Source organism: Pelobates fuscus, chromosome 1 (assembly GCF_036172605.1).
Source record: "Pelobates fuscus isolate aPelFus1 chromosome 1, aPelFus1.pri, whole genome shotgun sequence".
In the NCBI taxonomy this organism is placed as follows: domain Eukaryota; kingdom Metazoa; phylum Chordata; class Amphibia; order Anura; family Pelobatidae; genus Pelobates; species Pelobates fuscus.
The window spans coordinates 380,773,622-380,800,626 of NC_086317.1; the positions used below are offsets into that span (position 1 = coordinate 380,773,622).

Consider the following 27,005-nt stretch of genomic DNA (forward strand, 5'->3'; position numbering starts at 1 on the left):
AGAGGAATAGATGGCAGCAGGATGCTTGTTAGAGAAAAGGCAAGCCGGCAGAGGCTGAGAATCCTTGCATCCTGGTATTCATGTGGATGTTACTTTGCCATGTACCATCTATGTGGAGATTGTTGCAAACCACATATACTCCTTCATGGCATTGACCTCTTCCAGCCAGGGTGTCCGGCAAATTTACTGTTATGAAAACACTGCAACAGTTCCAGTTGGAGTTCAGGAGGAACGAAGTACCGATCCCCAGGAACAAGTCTGGGAGCCAGATGCTGTACTTTCTTGATCTCAGCAAGCAACGGGGAGTGAATCTTGATGCTTGTGTTGGCAACAATATTACACTTGGGAACTACAGAAGAAAAAACCATATCAGATATAGTAGAAGGTTCATGTTGGCGGGACAATGCATCAGCCTTAGAGTTCTTAGAACCAGGTCTATAAGTGAGCACGTAGTTGAAATGAGTAAGGAACAAAGACCAACGAGCCTGCCTGGCGGACAAGCGCTTGGCTTCCCCTATATAGGACAAATTCTTGTGATCCGTCAAAATAGTAACCGGGTGTAAAGTCCCTTCCAAAAAATGTCTCCATTCCTTTAACCCCTTAAGGACCAAACTTCTGGAATAAAAGGGAATCATGACATGTCACACATGTCATGTGTCCTTAAGGGGTTAAAGCCATAATGACCGCTAATAGTTCCCTGTCACCAATATCATATCTGCTTTCAGGCCCAGACAATTTCTTGGGAAAAAAACCACATGGGTGCAGCGGTTTATTCAAACCTAGCCTTTGGGACAAGATAGCGCCTATACCCGTCTCTGAGGCGTCTACCTCGAGTAAAAAAGGCAAGGAGGTGTCAGGATGAACTAATATTGGTGCTGAGGCAAACTGTTCCTTGAGTGTACTGAAAGCAACAAGCGCCTCAGAAGACCAGGTCTTGGTATCAGCACCCTGTCTAGTCATATTGGTAATAGGAGCAATAATAGAAGAGTACCCCTTAATGAAGCGCCTATAATAATTGGAGAATCCGATAAACCTCTGAATGGCCTTGAGTCCCTTGGGCAATGGCCAATCCAAAATTGATTGGAGTTTAACCGGGTTCATCCTAAACCCGTCTCCAGAAATAACGTAACCAAGAAAGTTTATCTGAGATTGGTCAAAGCTACACTTCTCCAATTTGCAGTACAAACCATGTTGTAGAAGCTTACGCAATACCCTTCTGACTTGTTTGTGGTGAGTCTCAGGCTTTCTAGAGTGTATTAGTATATCATCCAAATAGACTATAACACATTCATGTTGAAATTCCCTAAGAACCTCATTAATTAGGTCCTGGAATACAGCAGGAGCATTGCAAAGGCCGAAGGGCATTACCGTATACTCATAGTGACCATAGCGGGTATTGAAAGCCGTTTTCCATTCGTCACCCTGCTGGATTCTCACTAAGTTATAAGCTCCCCTCAGATCTAACTTGGTAAAAATCTTGGAGCCTTTCAGGTGATCAAATAGCTCAGTAATCAAGGGAATAGGATAAGCATTTCTGATCGTTATCTTATTCAAGCCCCGATAATCAATGCAAGGCCGTAGAGTGCCGTCTTTCTTATCTACAAAAAAGAAACCGGCCCCGGCTGGAGAAGAGGATCTCCTAATAAATCCCTTGTCTAGGTTCTCCCGTATGTATTCCTCTAAGACTAAGTTCTCCTTAGAGGATAGAGGATATACAGTACCCCTCGGAGGCATAGTACCAGGCAGGAGTCTAATCTTACAGTCAAAGGACCTGTGTGGGGGTAAAGTATCAGCCCTCTTTTTATCAAAGACTGCCTTTAAATCCAGGTACTGAGATGGTATCCGTAAATCTGTGGGCTGGTTAGAGTTACTTGGTGTGTCAACTACGCAAACCGGTGAGATTTTCTGTAAACAACCTCTCTGGCAACCCTGACCCCAGGAGACTATCTCACCTTGTTCCCAATCAATAATAGGGTTATGCTTCTTAAGCCAGGGGTACCCCAAGACTATTGGAACTGAAGGAGATGAGATAAGCATGAGTGATATACCCTCCTCGTGTAAAATACCAATGGTTAACTTAACTGGTATAGTCTTGTTATGCTACTTTTTAGCAGTAAACCAAAATGTTTAAATGTCTATTTGTTCCTGTCCAAATTAAGAAAATTAGATTGCGTATATACGCTGAAGTAATTCAGTCTGACACACGGAGTTCAGGTTAAAATAACTTCGAGAAAATTTATTGGCAAGTGAAACAAGAGCGGGCTCGCAGGCCCTTTTAAGAGGCATTTTGCGTCATCATTGATTATCAAGATATCAGTAAATACACATCATTAATTGGATTAATTGTTAAGTGTCTGGATTAGTGTCCACCTATTAATATAACTAATTGGCTCAGAAACTAAGTGGTTAGCTACGTGCCCACCCACCGAGAGGTGGTATTGTTTTGGACACGGGTGGGGACAAGGGGCTCAAGCGCCATTTCCCTTAGCATGAGGTTTATTCGGTGGAAAGGGGGGGCTTGAGCGTCATTTTACACAGTCAGTGATGTCAGGTCTTGTGGTCAGGTGCAAGGTCTCTTATGAATAGAACATTTCATTACTACAGTGTTCTCATGGCCTTCAATTTATACTATGTTGCAAATTAGGGGAAATTCAGCAGTTCCTGGGTAATCATGTCTTTATGGAAAATACAGTCTTTGTCTATTGTGTTAGATGTGCTGGGAAATTCTGTCATGTAATGTAGTTTTAAAATGGAGAAGTCAGGTTATGGAGACAAAATGGAGGGTTTGTCACAGTGTGCGGTTAGAATGGAGTTAGTACAATAATTCAATACAAGTTCAATAAAGATTTTTAATAATTCTACATCAGTCTCACGAAAAATAACAGGGTCTGATAATGGTCTACCATCTATGGCCTCAACGGCCAAGGGTGTATCCCTTAGCTGAGATGGGATAGAGTGGTTCGTGACAAAGGCTTGGTCAATAAAGCTTTTAGCTGCTCCGGAATCTATTAATGCCATAGTATAAAGTACTCCCTTTTCCCAAGCTAAAGAAACAGGTAACAGAAGCCTATGATCCTTGTAATCATATGTAGAGGACAAGATAGAAACACCCAAGACCTGTCCTCTTGAGAAACTTAGGTGCGAGCGTTTCCCGGACGGTTAGGGCAATTTAGGCGTAGGTGACCTCTTACTCCACAATACATACACAGACCCTCCCTTCTCCTGTATTGTCTTTCACTTTCTGAGAGACGAGTGTTACCTATTTGCATAGGTTCTGGGAGAGCTAGAGTTGTAGATTCAGAATTCTGAAATGCGGGAGCTAGTCTTAAGGAAGGTCTATGAGTTCTATCTCGAGTGTTCTGCCTCTGTCTCATGCGTTCATCTATTCGAGAAATAAATGAAATTAATTCTTCCAAATTTTCAGGAAGATCTCTTGTGGCAACCTCGTCTAAGATCTCATCTGATAATCCGTTCAGAAATACGTCCATATAGGCTTGTTCATTCCACTTGACCTCTGCCGCCAAGGATCTGAACTCTAACGCATAATCCACAAGGGTTAGGCTATGCTGTCTAAGACGTAATAGTAGTCTAGCTGCACTGGCCTTTCTTCCTGGAGGGTCAAAAGTCCTCCTAAAAGTAGTGACAAATGCATTATAATTATAGACTACTGGATTATCATTTTCCCACAGAGGGTTAGCCCATCTAAGAGCTTTGTCAATGAGTAACGAGATTATGAATCCAACCTTCGCCCTGTCTGTAGGGTAGGCGCGGGGTTGTAATTCAAAATGAATCCCTATCTGGTTTAGGAAACCTCGACAGGTATCCGGAGAACCGCCATAGCGTAAAGGGGAAGTAACACAGGAAGAGGCTCCCACTGTGGCTACCTCTAGGCCTGTATTAACAAGAGAGATGGGTGGTGTACGCATCTCCTCTGATTGATTACTAGGATGGGATAGTAATGCTTGCAGCGCCAGAGCCATCTGGTCCATTCTATGGTCCATGGCTTAAAATCTCGAGTCAGGAGAACCAATCTGAGCGTTTGTACCTGCAGGATCCATTGGCCCTGTCGTAATGTCAGGATCGGGACAGGGATCCAACACGCAGAATACAAACAGGAGCTAGGTACGTATACCGGACCTTAGAATGGCCGGACTAACGTAAGGAGAAAGCAAAGAATGGTCAGAGACAAGCCGAGGTCGAGGGAACGAGAGAACAGGTAAGCGAGAGACGAGCCGAGGTCAAAGGACACGAGAGATAAGCAGGAACGAAAGTACAAGCCGAGTCAGAACCAAAGAGACAATAGTAATAAGAGCACTGAGTGACCAGACAAGCTAGAACCACGACAGGGCAATGAACCATTACACACATCCCTATTTTATACCTAGCTCTTTGATTGATGACTCTGCCCCTGCCGAGCCCTGATTCGTTGGTTCGGAACTAGATTGACAGGTCGGGACGTGATTGCCGTCATGACGTCGGCTCCTGAGCGCCGCGTCATAAAAGGAAGCGGGGCTATCGCGGCCGACGTGTAAACGGTTATGAGAGCTGTGAGGATTGGGTGAATCAGTCCCCCTGAGAGGACGGCCGTTAGAAAGTCTAACCTCCTCCGAGGTAGAGACTTCAGGTACCCTGACAAGAACGAAATTTGTGCATTTTGCTTGGTTCGAAATTTCATTTGAATTAATGAAATTACGATCCGATTTGTGCCACCACATGCTTACTAAACAGTGAGCAGCCTGTAGCTGCTCACTGTTGTAAAAACAAACAAAAATGAGATCCCCTACCCCCTACTCCAATAAAGTGACCAATGGTGGGAAACCTATTAAAATAATTAACATAATGTCACCCCCGAACCCCCACTTGTGCCCCACGAGTGAAGGCTATTAAACTAAATTGAGGACCTAAGATCCCCCTCCAGCCCCCACCCATGAGAAGCAGATGGGGGTCCTATTGTCCAAAAACATGCTTACATTTAAACGCTCACTGACTTCTCACAAATACAAATCTGCAAGGATGAGCAAGATTGGTAGGTCCCCAGCTGGCATATGATCGTTGGAGTTGTACAACAGAAGGTGATCGAACTTTTGTCCAGTCTTGCACTAAAGGGGTTCCCAAAGTACTTTCTTGCACCAGGGCCCTCTCTGCTTTAGTTCCGCCACTGCTTGCAGGGATAAAACTACAGGGGCATGGCACCCAGACCAAATCATTAACAGCATGTCCAGTAAATGAGAAAGACAGCTAATTTCATTACCCATGTCACAACACACATACTATTTCCTTGCATTCCTTCCTCAAATCTGATGGGACAGTCATGATTTGGTAATCCTGCCTAATTTGTCAGGTGTCCCCAAAAAGCAAGTAATTTTCCACAGAGTGTACTTGTAGCTGTGTGAGTAGGCCATCAGAGATACAGAAATTTTGGATGATTTTTCACGAGTTGATTCAACACTAACTTTAATGGGGATTTAGCACAGAAGCTAAACACTCTTGTATCTCTTTTTTAGCTACTTGGAGGAACAATAAATAAATTACCTCAGGTAAGCTCTATATGCCGACACCTCACACCCAGTTAGGTATCTGCATACATTTAAGTGTATTTTCAGGGTTTCAACTGTGGCTTAACCTATAACGAGTGCCATTAAGATCAGTATGGTCATTGTATTCCAAAAATAATATAAAACAATCTTGCTATGGTTCTACCACTGGTCTTTCTTAAGTACAGCAGTCTTCTGATAAATGGAAATCAAATTAGGAAGAGGTGATGAGAGCAGTCTTGTTTAAAATAATACAGCTGAAGCAACTTGAGCTCTGTTATCACAAAGCAGAGATAAAAACGGTCATTCTTTTTTAATGATAGCATCCTTCGAAAACCAATGAACAGACCAGTTTTAACATCTGCCTCTAATATGACTTCTGTGACAAAACCAAGATGGCTGCCTGCAACTTTATAATTGATTATTCTAGAAACATTTCAGATCTGTAGATAACTATTCTGTCAAAAATAATGGTGTCAGGAAACAGTATATATTTTATATTAAAAAAAAATGTTCTTATATAGATATAATTTCCCTTTAACCCCTTAAGGACCAAACTTCTGGAATAAAAGGGAATCATGACGTGTCAGACATGTCATGTGTCCTTAAGGGGTTAATGTTTATTTTATTGAGCAGCTTCTGAAAGTAGTTCAGAGTGCGTGACTGTAGTCTTCCATCACTGCCAACATCTAAACAATCTTGATTCCTGAACTGGCTTCCCTTGAGACAGCCGGGTGCCTCAATTCAATACCAGGAAGCCACGGACATACACGTTCTTTTTTAGATTTTAAACAACACTAAAGAAATTATTCGTTTAGGAATTCTGAGGTTACACTATTCTTTTATTAACGTGATTGTGCATGGATCCACACAGGGTGTGGCTGTCTATTAAGGGTTTTCATACTGGAATATATTGTTTGTAGACACAAATAATGTGCTTTTCTCTGCTTCCTTGAGACATTTCTGCCTGTCTGGAATTTGTATATTTGTTTATAGATGGAGATGATAAGAATCCCCTGCAGACTAAGCTATGAAGTAACAGGCAGGGCAGTCTGAGCTCCTAACTGTTGACAGCACATTTGAAACTTTTCTGTCTTTTGACTAATGCACATTTCCTCTGATTTAACCCATTCACTGCCAAGGAATTTTTTTTAAAAAAAATTGTTGTAATTCTTTATTTTTGATGTGCATGAATACATCATGAATATTGCTTCTGTAAAATATATTACTAAAGAAAGTGATACCCAGCAAGAAAAATGATAGACTGCACTTTTTTTTTTTTTTTTTTTTTTTTTTTTTTTAAAATTCTTTATTTTTGTAGTGCAGATAAGAACATACGTCTTGTCATGCCCCAATAGCAATTGACAAGAGAGTCAGGATACATAATGTACAAGCAGTAAGGCATTTAGTTTAAGATGCACCATTTTTTTTTTAAAAGTAGGTATATCAGGATTATAAACATGCTTTTTTAAATCTCTCTAGTAACAAGCTAGGTACATGCCATATCTACATCTGTCATAGTAAACTCTTAAGTGAATAGTAACAGTAGCTTTAATCTGATCAGATCTAGTAGTATTACAATAGTACAATGCATATTTCTTAGAGTAGTTAATGCAATTAAAGACTATAGCCTAGGCATTGTGTTATCTAGCATGTCTAAGGTTTTTATGAAAAGGCCTCTTCGCTGAAGCAGGAGTGATTGCATTTTGATTCTTTCCACCCCGGGTAACCCACAGTCCAGCAAGGGGATAGGCGTTGGTTTTGTGTCAGGAGACCCTATCGGGTAGCTTAAACGTGGCAGAAGGGTAAGGGCCCGGGAACCACTGTGTTAGACATAGTGAAAGTCCCCTAGTGGTGTACTTGCGGTTCCTTCCTCATCGTGTCCATGTGTGTCTTGCACGGTACCGCTAGAGATTCAGAATGTGGATCTAGGTCGTTGGGTCACTGTTTCCTCTGTGAGTTGGGCCAGTGGTGGTGTTTAGGCGATTGGTTGCTTGTGGTGCTGTTTGTGTTGGCGTTAGGAGGCTCCGGCTTTTCCGTCAGTTTGGCCGGGTTCTGGGTGGTTCTTTGCAGGTGCCCGCCAGTTCCCCTATGGCTCATGCCGGCCCGCTACCACTGTGAGGCGAATGCGTCCGTCTGCTGTATGTCGCGGGTGGCTCGACATGCGGTCTCCGCCATTTTGATTACGGCCCTTGAGGATTGGGCCTCACTGTCACAGCCTGGGGTGCTGTTGTTGCTGCGCGCTGGCAGGGTTCAGGTGGGGACCGGGATCACCCCCCCGGTCCAGAGGGGGGAGGACAGGACCGGTTCCACCTAGCTCTGTGCTTCGCTCACCTCGCTGGTGGGCAGGATAGCGGGGCAGCGGCCGTCTGCTCCACTCACCGCCCGAGCAGTCCCCATCGTGGGTGACGGAGAGCGCCCCTCCGAGGGACTAGAACGTTACAGCAAGCCTCTCCTCGGAACCAGGGTGGCTTCCTGCACTGGATCGCTGTGCCAGGTACTTATCAAGTCGTTTTTGTGCTATAAAACTGGTAGAGTTTGTAGGAGCCTCTCCATTTTGCGACCGTTCCGCATGGCGGTCCGGCCCCGCCCCCCACTTTTTTGTTTTTTTAATAAAGTCTGGTAATGAAATAAAACAAGATTAGCAGAATGCACATAAGTTATAATCAGAAAACGAAGCAGTGCAGCATAACATTTGCACTAGGTGTCTGGTCAGCAAAAAATATTTTCATAATAAGCTAGACAAGCATATCTGGTGTATGGCCAGGAGAAAAGCGAGTCCTGCGGCTTTGATTTAGACCTGGGCATGGATCTCCAGCAAGTCGTTTTCATTCAGAGGCAGTGCACAGCCCCGCTCAGTAGTTGGGAGCCGAAAAAGCACTACCTGGTATATAGCGGATTGTCTGGTCAGACAAGGGTAACTGGGTTGGTATGCTTTGTCAACTGTTAAAACTGCAAGGTTCTGTCTGCCCTTGGTAAACTCGATTAAGTTTATTGTGGTTCAGCTTGCGGTGTCATCTGTAACAATAATTTTCACAGCGTCCTGGACCTCTTCTGGCGCGGGAGGAGTAGGTTCTTGCTGTTGTGGGACAAGAGTAGGTAGTTGGCAACAGAATTCTTCAAATATCCGGTCCAACCCAGTCAGGACTTGATACTGCTGGCCTCCACTGTTGTGGAGGTAGGGCTTGTCCACCATAGTAATAGAGAGGCCAATCCTATTGCTTAGTAGAGCAACCGTGCCTCCAGGCGCGACAACCACAGAGATAGGTGCCAGGATTACCCTCACCGGCGTGGGGGGAAGGTATGCTCCGGTGGTCAATGCAAAGAACAGAGAGTCCAAGGGCAGAGGGCTTGCCTGCCTCCCTCTTGCCCATGTGTAGTAGGCCGCAGTAGGCCGCGACTCTGTCTGTGCCTGGAATAGCAGAACACAAGCAGAACTGCTTCAAACTTAGATAAACTAGAGCTCCCACAAGTGACGTGAGTGCTGCAAATAGTGGATAGTTGATTTTAGTCAGTAAAATTAGTTCAATTCTCCCTGAGCTCTTTCAAGATGTGACCGACTGGTTCTGCAGTTAGGCTCTGCCCCCCCACAAAGGAATTTTTAGGTTTAACAGTCCCCAAAAAAACAGGGATACTTGACGCATTCTTTTACATATTTTGTGTCACTTAAATTAAGGGAGCTAACTATTTGTTTTGCATGTGCGCTGCACACACTGACCACAGATGTAATTTTAGCACAGAATTCACATTTGGTAGTTCGTAACAGAGTTGCAACATGGATGTGACTTTAATTTTTTAGATTGTGTCTGAACGATCTGAAAGGTGATCCTAAAGGTGGGGCTTATAGAAAGTATGCTATTCAAAAATATAAATATTGGAGAAAACATACTAATCAAGGCAGGGCTGGCAAGGAGGGCATGAAGGGATCTCCCCTCTGGGACTAGTATAGAGAGGACGGTGGGATCATGCCTCACAGTTCAGTATTAAATATATGATATAGTATATTCTTTTATTTTTATTATGTTCCAGTATTTGAGATACTCATAGTAAACATTTAACGTGGAATTAAGAATGGAAGTGAAATATTGTGCAGGTTTGGAATCAAATTGGCTATTTGTTTGTAGTTGCCCCCCAGACCATATGCAGCCAGCCCTCTCCTGATACTAATTGATAGGAAAGCATTCATATAAAAATAAGGATAAATGGATTATCAATTCCACCAATTATTAGAGTTGGTAATCTGCATATTTTTTATATTGTAACTTACCAATATTACCGACAACTTACATCTTCCAGTTACTGCATTGCCGTCTTCCACTGTGGCTTTTTTTATCTCCTCATCCACTTTGTGGTCTAGTACGAATTTGCTTGGTTTGCCCATTGACTGCCAGGACATTAATGGAAACGAGCAGAATATATATATTTACCAGTTATCTACGTTGATAACATTTGTAAATCTATTATTGTTGATAAAGCATGTCTGAGAAAAATGTGTATGCTTTATAGAAGTAGTGAAAATGTCTCCAATATTACATCAGAAGAAAAAAATGTACGATGATAAATAAAATGAAACCCTCAAGGATTCACTCTTCACATTCTCACAACGTGCAGAATAAAAAAAGTTTTGTTTTTTTTAAAAAAAAAAACCCTAAAGAATCGTACTAAGTACTTACAGATGGCTGTCGTTCAGCCAAAGCTCATTATTTAAAGAAACACTAATGTATTTGGTTTTGTTTTGGTTTTTGTTCTTTTTTTTTATCAAGCTATTCTTCCAGAAAATGTTTTACGAACAGGAAGTAGGTGCACAGAGCTAGGGCCACTTTATCTGGTGAGAAAGCTGGGCATTTTAATCAGCGGTCACTATTAACAAGTGCTTCTATCGCAAGTTCACAAGGTCAGGCATATTGGCACAGCAACTGCCAATGAGGGAAGGAGGCCCTTCCCTGCATGTGAAAATAAGTGACCCGTAATAAAAATTGCTGCCCAAATAATCTCTTTTGTTGGAGGTAGTGAGAATTGGTGCTTAGATCTAAGGCCTTTGGTGGCAATGCTTCCTCATTTCTCTGTAGCCAATGATAGAATAAGGATGGGAGGGGAACTATTTATATATATATATATATTTATATATAGATATATATTTATATATAGATATATATATATTTATTGTAATTCATACCTTAGCAGACCATCTCATGATCACATTTCTACTTCTTGTTTTGAGAGAATTTAATCTGATGGTTCCTTCATCTTCCAGATTTTGCATGAAATGACACCAGTTCTTGAGATGTAGCCAGAAAGTCTGAAATTTGTAGTAAGGGGACACATTGAAGCAATTTTCTTTGTGTATTTGCCTTTTATGTGTTTTTCGATAATTAATGCTGTTCTACGTTTGCATGAATGCTTTCTTCTTTGCATTATCTTTTTTAAAACACTGAGAGATCTATGGATTCTTCATAGTTTATGTCAACAGTTTATTAACTTACAAGCCTGCACTCTAGAACCACTCATGTGTCTGAAATAACTATTCTACAGACTAAACTGCAATAAAATAAAAAATCACTATATTAACATGGTCCTATCACATGGCATTCCGGACTACATGACCACAAGCATTAAGAGATACACCGATGTTCTAGAAATGTAAAACATTTTTTTGTATTTTATGTTTATGTTGTTCTTTAGACCTGTATTTTATTTGCCTGCTCTTTTTTTGTCTTTCACACAGGAGCACGCAACCACCAGTGAAAGAATTTCCATCAAAATTGTCCACACTTTTTTCCTATGAAAATGCTGCAGAAACACATCTGGGCCTTTTCACTGGCAATTGTCACGTCTGCATCTAGTAAAGTAAATGTAAAGGATTTCTCTCTCAATAATGGTAAGGCTTGGTTCTTACTGCACTTCTATAGGCCAGCCCACACACTCACCTAGAATTCATTGTCCTGTCTCAGCTGACATTATAGAGACCTATCTCTCTTCTCCTAACTTTTGGTGCCCTTTAGTCTCTCAGGTCACTATCTGTCTCATCGTTTTTATTATTATTATTATTTTGTTATATATATAAATAGCGCCATCAGATTCCGTAACGCTGTACACTGTTGCATTGACTTCTCTCTTTAGCCATTGATAAAACCATTCTCATGTTGATCACTATAAATTTAGGTTCTTAACCGAAGCCCCGAGTCACAAAATTACCCCTTTTAGCAACTCCCTAAATCCTTGTCACCTTTCAAAACTGATGAGAATAAACTATTTTAAATACTTTGCACGATTTATATGATTTATAAATATAACATCAATAAAAATTATATATCAATTAAAATTATATATTTCTGAATCTCCTTCTTTAGTAGAAGGCAGCCCAGATTACATTCAGAGTAGTTCAGGTAATCATTTAATAAAAAAAAAAAAAAAAAAAAATTCTATGGTAATAATAAAATAATAAAGACCGTTTTTTTTCACTATACCAGGATGTTTTAAGAATTAACAAGGGAATTTTAAAATTCAGGACAAAATAGCGGGAAAAATACCTGAATTGGTGAAACTGTTTATTTTGGTCTTAAATCTGAAATTCCTTTGTTTATTCTTGAAAAATTCCAGAATAACTCTTACAGCCCTCTTTTCTGTTCTTGATATTGCATATTTTCCTATATGCAATGTATATACTGCTTTTATGATATGACAGATATACGGTAACAAAAATTGCAATTCATGAAATAATATTCAACTGATTTTCTAGTAAAAATAAATTACCGGTAGATTCTTTTTTTCCCATAAATTGTGATGCAATTACAAGTAAAATACAGAAACTGGGAATAAAAAAGAGCCATGCAATTGGCTTTAGACAGAGGGCTTTAATTCCCCTACACACAGCACTACGTCATGGTTCTTATTTATCATGTGTGTCCATAGAATTAAGAGTAAAGGGATAGAAAAGCCATAGAGACACTTTCACAGTTATTTACTAAAGTGAGGATATAATTAGGAATTTAAAGTAAATTTTTAATTTTAAACTAAAATAGCCCAACTGGAAGCATAGTTGGCTTAGATCATTTTTCCAGTTAAGCTATTTTGGCTTACATTTGAAATTCACTTTGACAATTCTCATAAATCACATTTTAGTAAATAGTCCAGTTTGAATCCCCTATAAATCGAATTTTAGTAAATAGCCCAGTAAATAGCCCAGTTTGGATCCCTGATAAATCACGCTTTAGTAAAAAGCCCAGTTTGAATCCCTGATAAATCACGCTTTAGTAAAAAGCCCAGTTTGAATCCCTGATAAATCGAATTTTAGTAAATAGCCCAGTAAATAGCCCAGTTTGGATCCCTGATAAATCACGCTTTAGTAAAAAGCCCAGTTTGAATCCCTGATAAATCACGCTTTAGTAAAAAGCCCAGTTTGAATCCCTGATAAATCGAATTTTAGTAAATAGCCCAGTTTGAATCCCCTATAAATCGAATTTTAGTAAATAGCCCAGTAAATAGCCCAGTTTGGATCCCTGATAAATCACGCTTTAGTAAAAAGCCCAGTTTGAATCCCTGATAAATCGAATTTTAGTAAATAGCCCAGTTTGCATCTCTGATAAATCACGCTTTAGTAAAAAGCCCAGTTTAAATCCCTGATAAATTGCATTTTAGTAAATAGCCCAGTTTAAATCCCTGATAAATCGCATTTTAGTAAATAGCCCAGTTTAAATCCCTGATAAATCGCATTTTAGTAAATAGCCCAGTTTAAATCCCTGATAAATCGCATTTTAGTAAATAGCCCAGTTTAAATCCCTGATAAATCGCATTTTAGTAAATAGCCCAGTTTAAATCCCTGATAAATCGCATTTTAGTAAATAGCCCAGTTTGAATCCCTGATAAATTGCATTTTAGAAAATAGTCCTATTTTTTTTTTTTTTAATTCTTTATTTTCATTGTGCAATATCCAACAACATTGCTTCCTTAGCCCCAACAGCTTATGCAGGCACAATTATAACATTTTGTTTTAAATATGTTTATTGGTATCATGTCAGGTTTTCTTACATCAAACAGAGTTTCATGAAAGCGAACAGTCGCCTGCGCAGAGGCTTAAGCATCTGTATAGAATAACAGTTGTAAATTGTCACCTGCGCAGAGGCAAATCAATCAGGTCATTTTATCGTACATAAACTTTGCAGGGGTGCCTTTGTCTAAGCATTAATCTAACACTTAACCACAGTATTCTGAATTAACATTTCAACATACATGTCTAGAAGAAAAACAATAGTTGTGTATTGCATACAACAGTATAGGGTGGTTCTGAATTGGCCCTTGTGAAAATGCAATGGTACATTAAGGAGTATGTAAATGCTTGTGTCGTTTAGGTGCGTTACCTAGGTGGATAATGAAAGTCAATTATAACATTTTGTACAATTTCGTAACGTTGGTGGTTTTAGCTCCAGTTTTACAAGTAGTGATAGTCAAACCATATAACATTCAAATTAACAATACGATCTTGACATATATATAAGTATGCCACCTTAGCATATGCCTAAGCTACCTCTGCATAACAGGCAACCTGTACGTCGGGCGAAAGTATAATCTGCACTTTTTTGGGGGGATATACTGGGCTGGTCGGTCATAGCGCATATATTGTCTGTGCCTCTAGTGACGGTGGTGGGTAGTAGTTTGACAATGGCATAGGGGATTAACTTATGGGCTCCCAGCCTGTAACGGGGTAATAGGTTTGTTAGGTTTGGCGTCAACGTATGGGCTGGGCGTCCTTGGTTCGTCGCTGTTTAATCGAGTCGTATAACGGAGCTTGGTTGACTGTGTGTCCCCTGGTCTGAGCTGATAGTGTCAGCTGATAAGGGTTGTTGCTATGCTTTGTAAGTAAGGTAAGAGCTCCAGTAGTTACTATGCCCTTTAACCCCAAGGCATTTGGGGGGGGGGGGAGAGGTCAGTTCTATGTACTGGGCATTCGCCTCGTCTTTTCGGGGCGTGTTGGCCTAGGCCGACTGGTAAGTTGGGGTCTAGGCTATAAACATTAGAAAAATAACATCAAATAATATCAAATAAGATAACTGGTATAACAGTAAGAGTGCAATCTGAAGCTAAGCTCCCGTTAACTTAAATCTGGGCATGTAGTCTCCACCGGTTTCATGGTACAGTCTCAGGGTGTTCAGCAGGAATGTCCGCGGTGACATTGGGTAGCCCCAGTGTGGCCATTAGGGCTGGAGCGTCCCCCAGGGAGGAAATCTTATAGTGGTTGTTGCCTTTGGTCACCCATAGTGTTCTTGGAGTCGCCCATCGGTATGCAATGCCAGCTGTTTGGAGGGTGGACGTGACTGGCTGTAGGCTCTTTCGCCACAGCAAGGTATCCCTGCTTAAGTCCTGGAAAAATGTAAGCCGGTGTGCCTCGAAGTCATACGGTGTTTTCCCTCTGACTGCTGTCATCAGAGCTATTTTGTCCGTGAGGGACTGACATCTCAGGATAACGTCTCGTGGGGCTGCTTGTGGTGCTAGTCGAGGTTTAGCGATGCGATACACGCCATCGAATGTAAAGTGTTTGGTTTGCTTATTTGGTAGGAGGGAGGCCACCAAGCGCCTTATGTAGTGGGGCAATTCGTCCAGTGGTACCTCTTCTGGTACACCTCTTATTTTGATGTTTTTTCTTTTGCCCCTGTCCTCCAGTACATTTAATTGTCTATTGACATTGGCTTGTGCATTTTGCAGCTGAGTGACTGTGTCTTTTAGGGATGTGAGGTCTTGGCGCAGCTCTCGCACCTCTTGCTCTGCAGCGTGGGTACGGGCTGATACCGCTTGTACTTCAGTTGCTAGTCCTTTTAAATCCGCCTGCCACATGAGCTGGAGATTTCGCTGGAGGCCAGTCAGCATAATCTGAATGTCCTGTTTTGTGGCCGGGGTTGACTCTTAGGCGGGTTGGATGGTCGTGCTGTCAGTGGCAGCCTGGGCTGCGCTATGTGCAGAGTCTCCGTTCTCCGACTGCTCGGGTGAGACTGCCATGGCGGTTCGAGTCCACTGTTGCGTGGGAGTCTGCAGCATGCTGCTTATGTCCCTGTGCGGTAAGGGGTTGTTCTGGGCTGGTTTTTGGGACCTCCGTCCCATTTCTTCCTGGGAGTAGAAGTCAGTGTCGGCTGAGTATAAGCTCGCCCTGAGCCACGATGTTAATTCCCTGTTAAGGGTCTGCTCGCGTCTATGGTAGGCCCCAGTACCGTTTCGTGCCCGATTTCTGCATAAACGGCATCTGTGGAATCAGCCGGTTGTCGGGAGTATGTGCCCGCCACTCGTTTTCCCCGGTGAGGAATATTTTTTGCGTCTTTTAGCCGTTTTTCCGCACCCGGTAGTCAGAGCTACTGGAGATGGCGCCCTTTCCGCTGCGCCGCTAGCTCCGCCCCCAATAGTCCTATTTTTATCGCTGATGAATCTCATTTTAGTAAATAGCCCTGTTTGAATCTCTGATAAATCTCGCTTTAGTAAAAAGCTCAGTTTGAATCCCTGATAAATAACATTTTAGTAAATAGCCTTGTTTTAATCCCTGATAAATCACATTTTAGTATATATCCCAGTTTATGATAAACAAATTGAGCTCTCCCTAACTCAAGGTAATATGTAGACTTTCAGGGTATTTACTAAAGTGACAATTCAAAATGAATTCATTGAGAATTCTAAATCTAAAATAGCCATATTTTAAAAATTCTCTAAGTCAGCTATGCTTCCAGTTTGGCTACTTTGGCCTACAAGTTGACTTGCAATGATTGAAATATTATTTTAGTGAATAACCGTGTGAGAATTAGGGCAAATCAGGACCAAGGCAGAGTTTGGTGGCCAAAACAGGACTTGTACTGAGTGCAGAAAATTGCTAACTGGGATATAAGACCACTGCCCCATACACACCCAAATGTCATGAAAATGACATGTGCACTTAATTTCATGCAATTCGGACATTCGGATACATCCGAATGTCCGAAGTTTGAATTGCCGAATTTCTGAAATGCCGAACCGAATTTCAGAAGTGCTTCGGATTTCTGAAAAGTGGCAAAACAAGAGAGGAAAGGGAAAATTACATGAATGATGACAGGAATCTTGACCAATAAGCTAATTCCTGGCACTGGGAGCCCTATATATGTGTAAGTGGTTGTGGTGGTAGTTCCGGCACTGGGAGCCTTATAGATGTGTAAGTGGTTGTGGTGGCAGTCCGGGCACTGGGAGGCCTATAGATGTGTAAGTGGTTGTGGTGGTTAGGGGTTAGGGAGCCCTACAGATGTGTAAGTGGTTGTGGTGGCAAAGTGCTTCGGATTTCTGAAAAGTGGCAAAACAAGAGAAGGATGCTTTACGAATTGCCGAAGTCCCAAATTTCGGAAGTGCCGAACTGAACCGAATGCCATTTGTCCGAATTGCCGAAGCAGACTAATATTTTTACTTACTTGAATTTCCGAACCGAACCAAACTTTTTGCCCATGCACATCTCTAATGATGAGCTATTGAAAGACATGTATAGTGGGACAAATTGTCAAGCATGGTAGATACTGCAGCTGACTAATAAGAACCACCATTTGCTGTTGTGATCAATTATAAACATTGAGATTTCTACTGAGAAACCATACATTTTAACAATGGAGAAGAGAAAATAAATCTCAAACATCTACAGCAGTGGTTCCCAACCCAGTCCTCAAGAACCTCCTAACAGTCCAGGATTTAGGGATTACCCAGTTGTGTCTTAGGCATTTTTAGAAGAAGAAAAAAACAACACTTTAGACACAGGGTAATCCCGAAATTCTGGACTGGTGGGGTGAACTTGAGGACTTGGTTGGGAGCCCCTGATCTAGAGGGAACTTTGTATCTACAAGTAGTTCCCAAAATACTGTATTTACTTGACTCTAATGTGCATCTTTTTTGGCTAAAGTTTCCAAAATTTGAATGTGCATTAGATTAGTTGGTGCATAAAATTCAGGGCGAAATTTTCAGTGGTGAAATTCGCATTCGCTTTCCTGCAACAGGGATGTGAGACTTTGTTTCTGTGTACAGTAAAGATGTACCTTGCATGTTTGTTTGGGATGCGAATCCAAATTTCGTCAACGCGAATTTTGCACTGGCGAATCTAACAACGGAGTGACAAAAAAAACAGCACCATAGGTGAGATTAATTCTGCTTGGGATAGTTTTTCTAAGCAGGGACAGACGCGTGGTGTGGGCTTAAACAGCAATTACATGTATCAATATACCATGCCAGGTTGAGTTTATGAGCAAAATTGAAGTGCTCATTAGATTTGAGTAAATACGGTATACTGCTCATAGAAATATAAACGTGAAATGGAATGTTATACTATGTATGACATTGCTCCGTTCTCCGATCTGTTTATGCAAAATGTTAATGCCAAATTCCCATAAACTCTTAAACCTTTGATGCGACTGATGTTTCAGTGAAAAATCTGTACTTTCTCTGACCTCCTGCAAGTCTCCTAAGACAAATATTCCGACATGATGTTAGGAGTCATATGACAAATTTACTTGTAGAGGATTTAGCTGTGATGTTTTGCAGGCATATACTAAGCGATTGTGCAACAATAAAGCAATCCTCTGAGAACAGAACATTTATTTATTTATCTATTTCCTTTCAGAGTCCACTTATTGGGTCTGTGTTTGCAATGGTCATGGCTGCGATGGAGAGACGTGTACTGGGAAGGCATGTTTTAAGGCAGACTCAATTAATTATGACACGGAGGAAGTTTATACAGTACGGGGCTGTTTCAATAAAAGCATAAAGGAGCAGTGTTCGGGAAATACTGAAAATTCAGCGGCGAATTGCTGTTATTCTAATTATTGCAACAGGAATATCACAACCACCCTTACAGGTATTGTATATCTGGTGGTATTTAAAATATTGATGTCCCTGGTAATGAACTAGTTTTCAATTTTATTGAGAGTAAAATTGTTAAACTAACAGGATTATTCACTCAAGTGATAATTCAAAGTGAAATTGAAGTGAATTTTCAAACTTTAGGCCAAAATAGTCGAATTGGGAAAATTTTCTAGGTCATCTATGCTCTCAGTTCGGCTACTTTGGCCTACAATTTGAAATTATCCTTGAATCCACTTTGTGTTATCACTTTAGTTAATAACCCTGATAATCTTTGAAGCTTTAAAATGCGACTTTTCTAAAAAAAAGTAAAAAAAGAAGGGATGATATTTATTTCAAGAAAACCACCTACAGAATAGAAAGTATCTAAATACTGGATAAATGCAGCATAAACAATACTAAAAATAACATTTTTTTTTAATTTTATTCAACTATAAAGAGATAGATGAGCAAATGCAGTGCCCAATAAAAAGGAAACCAGGTGTTTGGCAAGGAATAATTTATGGTATGTCCAGACTCACTGAGTTATTCACTATTTCCAGGTGTAAGTGCTGTACTTGTGTGACACATATTTTTTAAAAAAATCCCGAAATGTGGTTTTATAACTACAAACTGCAAATCTTGCTATAATGTTGCAACCATGTAAAAGCTAAAACAAGCCGGGCTTTGTAAAACTCCAACATGTAACAAGACAGAGCTGATCGTCTCTCTCACCCGGGCATACATTTTCTTTCTCTCATATGTTAGTACTATAAAAGAAAAAAAGACTCCACTTTTATCCAATGGATATCCAGCTAATGTTCTCCCCTCTTCCACCATGTGGTGGTCTGAATGGGAGTTTAAGTTGGTTGAGGTACCTCTGGTCCTTCTAATAAGGGCTAGGGAAGGGGGTGTCCAGTCCCACTGGCCCTAATAACTTTAGGACCAGGGACTCCTAGTCCTCTTGTCTTATTGAGTAGATGACTGACAAAAAATGCCCAATAGTTTCCCCAAGCTCTTATGAACCCTTCATAGTAGATTGTCTAACCCCATCCTATGCCCTATGTATTAGGGACAGAGGAGAATATAATCCTAAAAATAGAATAAAAAACTATAAAGACAAATATTTAAATATTATAACGCACTGAAGAATTAGTTTCTTCAGCTGTAAAAGCATTATCAAAATAAAAGCCATCACATTAACACATTAACTGTACTAAAATAAAAACCACAAAAAAACAAACAAAACCAAAAATTATCTATGACTCATTAATGAAGTCATCTTTATTCCCTGCTGGTTTGAGAAGCATTTAACAGCATGTGATTGGTTTTTTAAAAAAAACCAACCAATGACACTGTACTGATTATTCAGGCTTGCTAACTTTCACAGCGAGTCGTATGGTAGGAATACTAATAAAACATGAAGAATAACTATGTCACCTAATCCAAACTTATTGGGTTTGGGACATAGTGGTCAGTGTGGTGGTACCAGATCCACCAATGGGCCTGGACCATAGAAACGATAAATACAAAAAAAGGGTGAATGCGCCCTAAATAAGGGCGGTTTCTATACTGGTATATTGAAAAATAAAAATAAAGAATGTACAGCTTCAATCACTTTCCTTCAAGAGGCTCGGTAGGGCAACAAACCGAATTCCCCCAGCTATACTTATTCAAAATGTATCCATTGAAATAAAAAACGTTATTAAACAAGAAACAAATGGATACAAATGAAGGATACTGGGGAGCAGAAGAAGTTACTATGTATAAAAAACACCAAGTCCTATCCTATGTCTATTGATTTTAAGGCACAGCTGTGTGAATTGGCTTAACCTAGCCTTGTAATTGCTGCTGAAATAAAATGACAGGATAGGCTGGTGGATGGAAGGTTCACTAAACAGTGAACTGGTAAATCATATAAAACTACAGTAAAGGACAGTGGCGTACACATAACCCATATGGCCCCGGTGCGAAACTGATCCATGGGCCCCCCCTCCCTCCCTCTTCCCCTCCTCTAACTCTCCCCCCCTGACAGACACACACACACACACATACAGACAGACAGATACATACAGACATAAATACACACTCGACACATACATACAAAGACACATACAAACAGACAGACAGGCACACATACATACAGACAAGACACACATACATACAAACAGACAGACAGACACACATACATACACACACAGACAGACACACAAGACACACATACAAAGACACATACATACATAAAAACAGACAGGCACACACACATACAGACACACACACACACACACGACAAACATACATACAAAGACACATGCAAACAGACAGGCACACATACATACAGACAAGACACACATACATACATACAAACAGACAGACAGGCACATATACATACAGACAGACACAGACACACAAACACACACAAGACACACATACATAAAAACAGACAGGCACACATACATACATACAGACAGATAGACACAAACACACAAGACACACATACATACAAAGACACATACAGACAGACAGACACACACAAACACATGACATACATACAAAGACACATACATACAAACAAACACACACACACATAATATTTAAGTCACCTGTTTCCTACCTTTTAGGTGCAGGTGGGTGACTTTCCCTGGGGTCCAGTGGTGGCTCAGGCTGGTGGGAGTCAGAGTTCCCACTCTGACTCCCTGTTCTTCCTCCCGCGCAGGCTCTGTGTGTTAGCTGGGAGGAGTGACGTGCAGTCACTTCCTGCCAGCATGTGATGTCACGTTAAAGCACCCAGCACTGACCGGGCCCCCTGACAATCCATCTCCATCAGGTCGCTCTCACAGCATGGGCCACCCGATGGACCCCTTGAACGGGGGCTGCAAATGATGATGGCGGGCACCCGGTCGCAGGAGTCTGCAGGGCCGCCGGGCCTCCTGTAGTGACGGGTCTGGTCGCAGCTGCGACCCCTGCAACCGTGGTATGTACGCCAGTGGTAAAGGAGTTGGAGGGCAAAACGAACACTGCATATATCTAGGAGATATTATAAAATCAAATGGAGTAAATAGTGCCTCAGGGTAAGGCTAAGTGCTAGCGGTCCCCCCTAATATCAGACAGTGAAGCAAAAATCATGTAATAGTTCTACACCCCCTTACACCAAGTGAGGAGTGCCTAATGTAGCAGGAGGGGGGGTAGGGGTAACCGACCATACACAGTATTCAAATCTCGTAGATACTCTGTACACTTGCCACTAATCCCTAACTCTCCTATAAAATACCTTCATGGCTGTTCTAAGTTAGTACCTCATCTCGGCAAAATCAATTCCCTCCACTCCCATCTACCCAAACATACAGATGAAAAGGAAATGGATACTAAACGCCAGGTGAGTGCATAGTGCTCAAATGAAGTGAGGATAAAAATGACCTGATGCGCGTTTCGGTGCACAAGGCTGCACCTTTGTCAGAGGCTAATCTTCTTCCTGTATGGACTGGGTTTTTATATATACAAGAGCCAATCATCTGTTCCTACGTGTCCTTCAGAGTCACGTGTCATAATTGCGATTAACATCAATGAAGAGGGGGTAGGGGAAGGGGAGGGGGGTGGTCCGTCAGATAAGCCGACCCGATCCTCCTCCCATTCACCTTGCAGCTCCAGTGATGCCCCGTCTCCAGCGCTCACTGATTGTGGGTGTGTTGTGTAGTATCACTAGCCCAGCTTGTTGTAGTGAAGCTCTATTCCACTGTGGGGGCGTAAAAAGGGGGGAGGAGGAGTTGTATTCTTTTGCTTACATCTACAAGGATGGTAATCGATACCTCTATACAGTATATTTACAGGACGTAAAAAGTATGGATCGCAAAGCTCCCTCATGTTCATTGCATATCGAGCAAGTACTTAATAATGTGCTATAATATTGAGAGGAGCTGGATCCTCTGTTAAAATCTCTCTTTGATTAACAGGCTAGAATATTTCAAAGTAAAGCCCACCACTTTAATACATTTAACTGTGTTTAAAGGGCATTAGGTTATAGATCCTCTAGTTGTCTTAAGTGCATAGATAGTCCTATACACAGCTGTAAGTTGCCCTCAATATCCTATATGATTAGAGTGACTGATTTATCATACACTGAACATGAGGGAATCTACATAGTTGGGGTCCTACTATCACTGACATCATAGGGGGATTGGCATAACCCATCTACCCAACTGTTAGAGAATATTAAAATAGCGAAAAAAGTGAAGAATTATTTACAGTGTTTAGTTCCATACGTTATCAATTGTTGTGATATTAATATTTCCAATATTTTTTTAATACATTTAATAAAAGAAGAGTAGGAGAATCCTTCATTTAATCCATGGGGGGGGGGGGGGGTAAAGTTTTCAAGTGATAGATCCAGAAACATTCCCTTCTCCTCAGATGTTTGTCTAGATTTTCTCTTCTTTGATCCAAATTAACCAGTTCTATGCCCAGTAACCTTGGGATACTATGGGATCACCATGATGGACAGTCTTAACATGCCTTGTGATGGGGGTCTCTATATTTCTAGTGATCTTGACCGAGTTAATATGCTTCAAAATTCTTATGAAGGGACGAAAGGTTTTGCCCACATATAACATATAACATATAACATATAACACTGGCATATGATTAAGTATACAACCCCTTTAGTATTGCATTTAAAAAGGAGTATGGCCGGAATTTTTTAGTGTGGGAGCTGTTTTCAGAGCATTTGGAATTTTTACAGATGAAATTGAATGCTTTGCAGCAGCCACATTTCTAGATACCTACCAGTTTATTTGACAGCCAGTGTGTGGGAGTTGCTGTTTGTTGGAAATAGCTGTGAACCAAAATATCTTTAAGGTTTTCTCCCCTTCTTGCTACAATACATGTGCTTGATGGCATTACATCCTTTAAGTGTTTGTCCTGTTTAAGGAGTGGCCAGAACCTATTCATAATTGATTTCACTTGGTCCCAGCCTGCATCAAAAGTGACCACACATCTAAGTTGTTTCTGATCTGAGTTAGTATGGGTAGATAAGGGCATGTTGTCTTCCCAAGGCTTTCTCTGTCTTTTAGTAAAGCCCTGTGGAACACTCTCTTTTGGCTTTTGTTTGGATATCTTTCAGATCTAAACATAGAGCACAGCTCCTTAGCTCTCTTCTTAAAATCTTTGACATCCGAACAATTTCACCTGAATCGCAGACAGGGCAGGACTGGGAAGAAAATTCGGCCCGGTCATTTTTTTATTACAGCGACCCACTGAAAAGGGGGCGGGGCCAGATAGGGTGTGTTTTGTCATCAGCAATGACAAGCACGCCCCATCACAAAGTGAGCATGTTGGTTCAATGCTCTTCCAGGGCAGACCATGCGCAGAGCTCTGCTGAAGAGCTCTAGCATGAGAAAAAGGCCCTGTATTTGTTCTGCACAGCGCAAGCAAATTTAATAACATGCTTGAACTATGTTTGCTTGAAATATGTAGATGGGATACCAGGAGACAAACATGCCTGGAAAGAGTATTGTGCAATATGTGTGTGAGGGTGCTGTGTGTGTGTGTGTGTGTGTGTGTGTGTGCAGGAGGGATGCAGTGTGTGTGCGAGGGTGCTGTGTGAGTAAGAGTGCTGTGTGTGTGAGGGGTGCATTGTGAGGGTGCTGTGTTTGAGTAAGGATGCTATGTGCATGTGAGGAAGCTGTGTGTGAGGGTGCAGTGCGTGTCAGGGGTGCATTGTGTTTGTGTGTGAGGGTGCTGTGAGTGTCAGGGGTGCAGTGTGTGTCTGTGTGTGTGTGAGTAAGGGTGTTGTAAGTGTCAGGCGTTCAGTGTGTGTGGGTGCTGTGTGTGAGGGGTGTAGTATGTGTGCAAGAGGGGTGAACTGTGTGGGTAAGGGTGCTGTGTGTGTGAGGGGTGCTGTGTGTGTGTGCTGTGTGTGAGTGATGGGTGCAGTGTGTGTGAGGGTACTGTGTTTGAGCGAGGGTGCTATGTGCTTGTGAGGGTGCAGTGTGTGTGAGAGTGAGGGTGCTGTGAGCGTCAGGGATGCAGTTTGTGTATGTGTGTGTGTGTGTGTGTGTGAGTGAGGGTGCTGTGAGTGCCGTAGGTGCAGTGTGTGTGTGTGTGTGTGTGTGTGAGTGCCAGGGGTGCAGTGTGTGTGTGTGTGTGAGGTGAGGGAGCAGATTATTATCTATTAAAAAAAATAAAAAAAATAAAGAAGAATTGATTATATCCCCCCTCCCTTCTTATCTTTATCCTGGGAGTGAAGACCGTGCTGCCATTTTGTAATGCCAAATACATGCAATAGCTTTAAATACATGTGTGTGTGTGTATATATATTTAATTTTTTCACATTTATTAATGACAAAATGGTTATGGCAAAGTTTTAAAGTGTTTCCAACATGCTATTCACTATTATATTGTGTGCATCACCGAGCTGCTAAATTATGGTTAGATTATTTAACTGCTCAGTTAATTTGCACAGATTATTTGTGTTTGCAGATGATAGCAAATTATTAATGCTTGCAGATGGATGCAGATTATTGTTGTTCGTAGTTTGATGCCAATTACTTTTGCTTAAAGATCAGAGTTTTTGAAATCCTTACCAACATGTTTACATGTGCAGCAATTTACAAACATATGATAATTGGTATTCCATATAAAAGTATGTGTGTGTTATTTCAGATGTACCCACGTCTCCAGGGCACAACATCATCTTGATTGTTGTCCTTCCTTCAATCTTATTCCTGTCACTTCTGTTCCTGTTTACATTCTTAATCTGGAAAATGAGCCAAAGAAGCAGGAAAAAGTCTTTGGCCAGACTCTATGATTTTGATATTGATTTTCCAAAGGCATCAATTGTTGGCGACAGTACCCTAGGGGTAAGCATTGTTTTGTTTTAAATTCTGATTTCACTTGAACATGTGGAAGCATGCTCACATTTTTTTAACAGCTGTATTCACCAGGCTCTGTAATATAATCAAGTAAATTAATGTCAACGAATGTAAAACCTTGTTTACCAGCATTTGGCTTTACTTCAGTGTGATTTGACCAGGGTTTAATAAAATCCCAGCAGCAAGCAAATTACCATATATTCTACATGTGATCTTATAATATACATTAATTTAATGATCAAGAATATGCCCATGTACAGGTATACTGTCCCTTATAACGAGAAATTCTATTGTATTAAGAAATATAAATAATTATGAAATAAAAAGCAAATGCTTAACTGATCTATAGTGTCTTTTGGTAGATTTCTAATTCTTTCATGCATTTTCCATAAAGATATATGTTTTGAAGAGTTCTGTTTGTAATAACTGTAATGTTAAATCTCATAGCCTTTTGAGAATGCTTGCAAACTCTTTCATAATATACTCACTCAAAAATGCTACTAATACATTTAATCTGTTTGTCTATCTATTTGTTAAATTATTTGAATAATATTTTTGTGTTTTCTTTTGGCCAGGAATTCTTAGATGACAACTGCACCACTGGTAGTGGATCTGGACTTCCATTCCTTGTTCAGAGAACCGTGGCTCGACAAATTACTCTTGCGGAATGCGTAGGTATGAAACACAAGTATATTTAGAACTAACATTTTTTTAAAAAATAAAAAATAATAAGCAAAACAACAACCAGCAGATCTTTGAAGATGTTTGTGACTTGTATGGTATTCAAAGTGAATCCAAAGAGATTTTCAAGTGAATGCCAAAATTGGGGAATAGAACCATAGATGATTTGGAGAAATGTTTCAGTTTTGCAATCTGGGCTTAAAATGTGATAATAATCCACTTTGGATTCCCAACAGTTCATACTGTAGTAAATTATCCAGTGAGTCTAGATGTAACATAAATTATTCCTTGCCTGATTTCTTTTTTTATTGGATCATTTAATTTGCTTATTTATTTCTTTGGGGTTGACTAAAATGAAAGAATTATGTTCCTTAAAGGAACTATGTATAGCTTTGTGGACAGGGTGCACACAGCCAGTGGGGTACACTGGATTATCATGTTAGCGTTCAAATTATTCTGCCCTTTGTTAAACTGAGATGCAATGCTGCTATAACCTATTAACCCTTCTATCTTCCCCCATCTTTCCTCTTATTAAGTGATATGATTTTACCTTTATCATATGAACCGGATTGAGTGCTTTTAACTTTAGTTTTGCATGCAACCTAAAAAAATAAAAACCTTGAACTTAAAGGAACACTATAGTCACCTAAATTACTTTAGCTAAATAAAGCAGTTTTAGTGTATAGATCATTCCCCTGCAATTTCACTGCTCAATTCACTGTCATTTAGGAGTTAAATCACTTTGTTTCTGTTTATGCAGCCCTAGCCACACCTCCCCTGGCTATGAATGACAGAGCCTGCATGAAAATAAAAACTGGTTTCACTTTCAAACAGATGTAATTTACCTTAAATAATCATATCTCAATCTCTAAATTGAACTTTAATCACATGCAGTAGGCTATTGCAGGGTCTAGCCAGCTATTAACATAGCAGGGGATAAGAAAATCTTAATTAAACAGAACTTGCAATAAAGAAAGCCTAAATAGGCCTCTCTTTACAGGAAGTGTTTATGGAAGGCTGTGCAAGTCACATGCAGGGAGGTGTGACTAGGGTTCATAAACAAAGGGATTTAACTCCTAAATGGCAGAGGATTGAGCAGTGA

General features: G+C 40.8%; 1 protein-coding gene across 1 annotated transcript in view; it reads left to right on the forward strand.

Annotated features, from left to right (window-relative positions):
* The window catches only part of LOC134567323 (activin receptor type-1-like), a 91,243-nt gene that overhangs the window by 12,259 nt on the left and 51,979 nt on the right, over window positions 1–27,005 (forward strand). Inside the window, exons 2-5 of the mRNA XM_063426019.1 lie at window positions 11,260–11,412; window positions 18,139–18,372; window positions 25,014–25,210; window positions 25,798–25,897. Of these exons, the coding sequence (XP_063282089.1) occupies window positions 11,316–11,412; window positions 18,139–18,372; window positions 25,014–25,210; window positions 25,798–25,897 (628 nt within the window). The 5' untranslated portion in view covers window positions 11,260–11,315. The remainder of the gene's footprint in view (window positions 1–11,259; window positions 11,413–18,138; window positions 18,373–25,013; window positions 25,211–25,797; window positions 25,898–27,005) is intronic.